The sequence below is a fragment of the Dipodomys ordii genome, unplaced genomic scaffold (assembly GCF_000151885.1).
Source record: "Dipodomys ordii isolate 6190 unplaced genomic scaffold, Dord_2.0 Scaffold6, whole genome shotgun sequence".
NCBI classification, from domain to species: Eukaryota; Metazoa; Chordata; class Mammalia; order Rodentia; family Heteromyidae; genus Dipodomys; species Dipodomys ordii.
The window spans coordinates 3,169,574-3,176,952 of NW_012267222.1; the positions used below are offsets into that span (position 1 = coordinate 3,169,574).

The window sequence follows — 7,379 nt, forward strand, 5'->3', positions numbered from 1 at the left end:
AAAAAAAAAAAAAAAGAGCAAAAAGCTGGGCTAGAGGTGTAGGTCACATAGCACACCAAGCAAGCAAGCAAACCAAACAAGCATGAAGTCCTGAGTTCAAACCCTAGTACTGGGGGAACAAAAGGGGGCAGAGCTGAGGGTGTTACACAAGTGATGGAGAGCTTGCCTAGCAAGTCAGGCGCTTCAGCCCACTGACTCAGGACCAGCCTTCCCGGGCCCCTCACCCATCCACCGCCGCAGCTCACCTCTTTCTTCTTCCGCTTCCCCTTGGACTTGCTCTCCTTGAGCTTCCTGGGTTTCTTCTTCTTGGGAAGGCTCACAGCCTCCATGGGGAAGAAATCCTCAAAGGTGTCAAGGCCACCATCCTCTTCTTCTAGAAGAGCAGGACAGAGGAGGGTTGTGTTCCCCTCAGCCAGAGCCCAGGGGCACAGAGCTGGGGGAGTGCCCCTGGCACCCCACTCCACAGTACACACGGCATCACATCATAGCCACCGTGCTCTCCCTAGGCCCGGCGAGGACAGGAATGCCCGCTGTGGGGCATGGCACGGTCACGCTCACCCCTCTGGAATAGAAGAGCCACCCCCCACTGCGGACAGGCAGGTGGCAGCAAGGGGATGAGGCTGTCTGGGGAGGGGGCAGCCCCAGGGGACTCTAGCTGGCTAGCAAGAGGCCCCACAGAGAGGACGAAGTGAGAGAAGGCTGTCTCTGCACAACCCCAGGCCCACACTGCGACCAGAAAGTGGCTCCTGAGGTCAGGACAATAAAGGCTGCCAGGCCCCATCACTCAAAGATCACATGACGTAGGCATGACTGCCAGGATGCCCGCATGCACCATGCACTTGACAGGCCCCCTCTGCAGAGAAATGCACGCCTGCATTGCTTCCCTCCCAACCCTGCGCATGCACACGCATGCACACACGTGCGTGTGCACACACACACACTAGTATTACAGAATACCAAGCACATTCCGGCTGGGTGCCCAGAAAGATGAGAAATTCCAGAAAGCAGTGCCACATCCACCACACATGGGTTTTCTAAAAGCTGTCCACGGATTCTGAACTCCCTCGCTGGTTCTGAGACTTGGGGAGCAGTGTGCTTGGGTGGTGGGGTATCTTGGATAAGCTGTGAGCTCTATGCCACCCCCAAAGGGAAGAGAGTGGATGGCCCCCTGCTCACCTCCACCCCAGGAGAGAGGGACACGCGTCGTACTGGGCTGTGATAGGGGTGCCCTGCCAGGGGCCGTGAAACCTCACTCGAGGGGGCGCCAGAGGTGAAGCAGGGGTCCCAGACCTCAGGACAGGCCACTGGGAGGAGGGAGGAAAGTAAAAACGTAAAAACCAAGCTACCCAGAACCAAGGAAACTTCCAGAAGGAAGAAGCTGTAAGGGGGTTGCCAGAAAGCCAGGCCCCCACCCCCTGGAGGGAGGCTGCCTGCGTGCGCAGTTCCATGGGGAGCCAGTGAAGAGGAAGGGGCACCACACCTTCCCAGGTGCTAGAGACAACAGGGCAGACTGGGGGGTGGGAAGCTCAGTGTCTGAGGGCTGCCTCACCGGTGACCAGATGACAAGCAGTCCAGACCATTCACCCCTGAAAGGCTGGGAGTACCTGATGTTCCTGCCAGAGTTCAACCCTTAGCTACTGGGTGTCACAGAGCAGACACAACAGCCACACACACACACACACCAGCACAAACCCAATGCCCACCTTCCAGGCTCCACATAGTGCCTCTCCAGCCTGGGACCACTGCTTCCTAGAGTCCCAAGGGAGGAGGAGAGGTCCCACCTGGTCCCTGTGGCTTCCCTGTGTGGGAGCCACCCACACCTCAGAGGGTACTGGCAGTTCAGGGAGCCGAGATCCCCCTCCCACCGCTGCACCCCACATGCTTCATCCCCTTCTAACGGCTGCAACCTCTCTCCAAGGAGCCAGTCCTGCCAGCTCAGCTCAGCACTCGCTGGGCGGGGTGTGCCCAAGTCCCAGCCCCTTGGAGCCTGCAAACCCAAGAGCCCGGCTCCAGGCAAGACTGGAAGCTGCCCGGGGAGGTGGGCGCAGGAGGACCAGCCAGGCGTGTCCTAGCTGGCAGAGGGCTCCCGTGGGGAGGCCTCTGGGGAAGGGGCAGCGAGGGCCACTCTAGTCTGGCTTCTTGTGGGCCAGAATCAGGTTTGGCTGGGCTCAAGCTGGGCTGTGGAGCCGGCCCCATCCTCTCCTTTGAAGCTGGGGGGGGGGGGGCGGGAGTGACAGAGTGACAGGGCGGGGATTTTCAAAACAGCTGACCTGAATGGAGAAGTCTGAGAGGCAGGGCTCAGGGCTGGGGCTGGGGCTGGCAGGGAGCCAGGCTAGGGTACCCAGGAGTGGCCATCCACACCTCCCCAGGCAGGCACCACCTCAGAGGAGGCCCAGGCAGGGCCCCTCCCCCACCCTCCCCACCCCCACCCGGCAGTGTTCATCTAGGGTTATGTAATGGGGTCCAGGCTGACGCAATCCTGAAGGGGCTGCTCCGCCTGCCTCGCCAGGCTGTCCCCTGCCTCCCTCCCAGCAGGGCGGCCCCCAGACTTAGGAAGGCAAGCCCAGCAGGGCTGGGCTGGTCCCAGACTGACCATCAGAAAAGAGGAGATACGGGTAGCTTGGGAGGTTCTGGAAGGAAGCCTGTCAACTGCTTGTGGGTGGGAAGAGAACAAGAGAAGCCCCTGGAAGCCCCTCCCCAGGCCCAGCCTCTGCCTGGCCAGGGCCATCTCCTCCAGGAAGGTTCCGGAACAGGCACATGAGGATGGGAGCCAGTCCTGTCCACACCCATCTTTGACAGGCTCTTCTGGCCCTCTGGGACACTGTCCCCGCCGCCCCACTGTGCCAGCACCCTCCTCCCACTTGGGCCTCTCTCTCCTCTTGCGCAACAGACCCTGAGCCTCAGAAAACCGGGCTTGTTGTCACCACCCTTACACGCTCGCCATCCGCCACCTCCACGTCCCAGCCCCGTGTCCCCTGAGCCCTGCCCCCCAATGCACAGCCACACAGGCAGACTCAGCGGAGAGGCACCAAAGGGTTCCGAGACAAAGGCATGTGGACAGGGGACAGGGAGAGGGGCTCCAGGGCAGGGATGGGCCTGCCCCAGGACTGTTTGTCCTGCCAAGTCCTGGCCCCTTGTGGCTGCCCCACAGCCTGCCTGGCTGTGCTCGACCACACCAGCCCTGCCCCTCCAGGGCCCAAGACTTCATCGATCCAAGCCAGCTATAATTAGGACCATTAGCCTGGTTAGCTCTCACCTCCCAGGCTGCCAGGTCAGAGCATGCCTAGAGAGGGGCCTGGGAAGCTGCTCCGGGGAAAGGGAGAGATGGGTGGGTACAGGGTGGGGGTGGAGTCCGGTAGAGCAGAGACAGGGACTTCCGGCAGCTTTTCCCCCAGCTCTCCCCAGTCCCTCTCTAGCTTCATGCATACACACCCAGGCTGCAGCCCTACGGTGAGCTGGGGGGCCTACCCAGTGTCCCCGCCCAGCGGAGGAAAATGCACCAGGCCCTTGGAGCCTGCAATGATTACTTGTATCCATTTACCGGATTCATTCAGCAATCCTGGAGATAAGAACTAGCCCCACTGCAGATGAAGAAACTGAGGCTCACAGGACCTTACAGTTCAGTGCCACAGCTGACAGGTGGCAGAGCTGCATTGGGACCGGGGCAAGACTGGAAGCTGCCCATTGGTGTTTCTGACCTCTCCCTCCAGGCCTTGGATCCACCCAGAGTTCAACATTTCAACAGTATGTCTGGGGCCCACTCTGGGGACACGGAGGCAATGGAGGTGACAGAGACAGGGTCTGGGAGGTCACAGGACCCCTCAGGGAGTTAGAATTGGTCCACACATCAGCACTCTGGTTAAGCCCTAACCAGGCTCCAGGCCCTGCCCCTCCAGGGAGGGGCAGCCCAGAGCCAGCAAGCAGCCACCAGGGAGATCTACAAACACAGTGGGTCAAAGTAAAGCCAGTGACTGGAGGAAAAAGTTACATCATCTGCCCAGTGAGGGTCAGAGTCGGGGCAGGGCTGGACTAAGGGATAGGACCAGAACCCTATCGCCAGGATTAGGGAGGACTGGATGATGCCATAATGTAACTAACCCTAGCTACTCAGGAGGCTGAGATCTGTGGATCAAGCTTCAAAGCCAGCCAGCACAGGAATCAAGCCCACCCCCCACTCCACCCCCACCCCTACCCCCACCCCGGGGGGCAGGAGGGGAAGGGCCGAGACAGTTGGAGGGCTTCAAACCATCACCTACTCCTCCTGGGGGATGGTACCCTTAGTCCCTCCCCCTCTGAGCCAGACCTGAGGCTGTAAACTTTTCTCCCAGAAATGGAATCCAAATTGTGAATGAAAAGTGTCACTCATGACCAAGGATACCAGCAGATCCCATGAAAGGGTGGAACCAGGTGTTCGGACTATGAAAAAGCACAGACTAAAGTTCCCATGAGTCCTTGGACCTCCCTTCATGTCATAGGCCTTACGGGGTGGGGGAGGACGCACAAGCAGCAATTAATAATTTATTTAGGACATTTAACAAAACCCAGACATCACCTCATTGGCGTCTCATCAAAGGAAAGCATCACTCCTGAGAAGGAGAGCGGTGAGGCTTTTACTCTAAGTGACAAGGCTTGTCAGAGTGAGGAGGGCTCAGAGCACAGGTTGGGGGAAAAGAGGCAAGGGGGAGAAGCATGGAGAGAAACTATGAAGGCAAACAGAGGCGATGCGGAGGGAGACAAAGGTGCGAGGCATCAAGAGAAGCAGATAAAAGAAAGAACGGGCGGCTCACGCCTATAATCCTAACTATGCAGGAAGCTGAGATCTGAGGATCCCGGTTGAAAGCCAGCCCAGGCAGGAAAGGCTGAAAGAAACTTATCTCCAATAAACCACCAGAGAAGTGTCACTGTGGCTCAAGTGGTAGAGCGCTAGCCTTGAGCTGAAGAGCTGAGGGACAGCACTCAGGCCTAGAGTTCAAGCCCCAGGACCAACAAAAAAGAGAAAAAAGGGAAGGAAGGAAGGAAGGAAGAAAGGAGAGACAGAGGGAGAGAGAGAGAGAGAGAGAGAGACTGGCCAGTGTGGGACGGGTGGAGGAGAACAGGTCAAGCTGCCGGCCAAGGGAGAGTCTCTTAAGTTCACCAGCTGTTGGGTCAGCCAAGTAGTAAACTCCCAGCCCAGCGGAGTCCTAGGAGGAGCCACACCTCCGGAGGAAAGACCCAAGGGGCAGAGCCTTCTCCAGTCTCCCTTCAGCCTCACGAGGGCTCCACACTTGCAGCCCCACCCCGTGCGGTGCCCCCTTCCCGTTCCTCCAACTTACTAAGTGAGAATGCAAATCTCGGAAACATCTCCTGAGGGAGGCAGGGCAGCTGCCCCTGGCACGGTGCCAGGTTTCCTGAGCGCCCCCCCATGCTGGGCATTATGACCTAAATGTTCCATGGCCCCAAGTCTTCACAATAACCTTCTATGAGGTAGATAGTGCTGAGCCCCATTCTACTTGTGGGGACACTGAGGCAGAGGACTGGAGAGCTTGCTGAAGACCACCCAGCCAGCAAGAGCAGGACTCGTACCCGACATCTCCTCCATCAACTTCTTTACTTTTTGCAGTACTGGGGTTTCGAACTCAGGACTTCACATTTTCTAGGCAAGCCTTTACTACCTGAGCCACACTCCCCAGCCACCCAATTGTTAAGCCCTCAATCTGACCAGCCCTCCCAGCTCCCTAGAGAATGTGACAAGGACCAGTCCCTGAGCTAGAAGAGGGGAACCGGCTACATCTTCTTCCCTGGGACAGGATCACCCACCTGCCACAAAGCCACAGAGCTCATGGCAAAGACATCCACCCGCCACACAGGAAATAAGAATACCGCTGAGCGAGCAAAAGCCACTCTGAGGGGGAGGTGGGAGACGGAGCAGAGTCCAAAGGAAAACAGATTCCCCAAGGAACAAGTCCAACAACTGTGGGATTAAAAGCTAGTGTGACAGTTCCCAAAATACGGGCTCTCTAGACACCAACTGTCATGTCTTAGAGCCAGCTGGTCCAGGTCCTCGGGGGTCACTGTCATGGACCTGGACCCCAGGCTACAGAGAGGCCAGGACACAGGAAAGCCAGGAAGCGGCTTGGATGGTTGTCATATCAGGGGTCAGAAGCACCTCAGACACTGAGACCACAAGAACCTCCTCTCAGACACGCAGCACCAGACACCAGACAGGGCAGGTGGTCTAGGGAACTGCACTGGAGGCAGAGCCCCCCCCCCCCCGACACAGCGGCAGACTGGCAACACTCCAGATAACAGGAAGTGCTCACAAGAAAACAAACCGTTCAGATGCACCCGAAAGTAAACCTAGTGAGGCCACATCTGAGCCAGAGGATCAAGGAGGGTCTTCCATGGTTCGCTAGAGCCAGGACCTGTGTGTGGAAGAGAGGGAAGGAGGCCCCATCGGCCCCATGGGGAAGACAGAGCCTGCCATGTTCCAGAAGCACGGAGCCTACTAATGCAGCTGCTGGTATGAGCAAGGGGTTGTGGGAAAAATAAGGACAGGGGAGTCCGGGCTCTGATTGGCGTACCAGAGGTGGGCCTTGGGCTCTCTGGGCGGGAAGGGGCCAGCAAGGACAGGCTGGGAGGTTCTGACACAGACCTGTGAGAAGACAAGACTCCTACCAGGGAAATGGAGAGGAGTTAGAGCCTGGGAAGGGTCTGGTGGCAGAGCATCTGGGCTGGGGTCAGGCCAGAGAGTCCAGAGCAGGGTGTCCTCTCTTGGGGGGGGGGGGTTGGGGGTACTCTTGGAGGCCTGGAGACAACCTGCCTCCCTTAGAGGGGAAGAGGCCAAGGTAGACTTTGACCAAGGTCTGAGCCCTCCAGCACCAACAGTGAGTGAGTCAGACACCTGTCAGCCTCCCTTCCTCGAGTCCCGCAGCCCAACACAAAGAGAGCCGGGAAATGGCAAGAAAGGATGACAGGGGACCCCATCAGAGGCTGGGAGTCCCAGAAATGAAGCTGCTGGCACATGCTCAGCTCTCCAGGGCTCCTGCCAGTCCCACACAGACCACACCCCGAACACCACCCGCACCTCGTGGAGGAAACCAGCAAGCAGGCTTTCTGAGGACCCTGGCTTCCAGGTAGAAAACAGCCGTAAGAAGTTGGGTGCCATGGGTCACACCTGTAATCCTAGCTACTCAAGAGGCTGAGATCTGTGGTAGAGTGCCAGTCTTGAGCAAAAAAAGAGACAGTGCCCTTGTTCTGAGTTCAAGCCCCAGTCCCAGCACACACACACACAGAGAGAGAGAGAGAGAAGAAAATGCATCTGTTGGGCCTCTGTGTTCCCCCAATAACCTGATTCCTCCAACCTGGAAATATGACTATCAACCATTGTCCAGGCAACCCCA

The 7,379-nt window shown here is 58.0% G+C and overlaps 1 protein-coding gene across 1 annotated transcript in view; it reads right to left on the reverse strand.

Moving 5' to 3' along the window:
• Chd5 (chromodomain helicase DNA binding protein 5) overlaps positions 1–369 on the reverse strand; it is a 45,251-nt gene extending 44,882 nt beyond the window's left edge. The window contains exon 1 of the mRNA XM_013033107.1: positions 246–369. Coding sequence (XP_012888561.1) covers positions 246–329 — 84 coding nt within the window. The 5' untranslated portion in view covers positions 330–369. The remainder of the gene's footprint in view (positions 1–245) is intronic.
• Between the last annotated feature and the right edge of the window lie 7,010 nt (positions 370–7,379).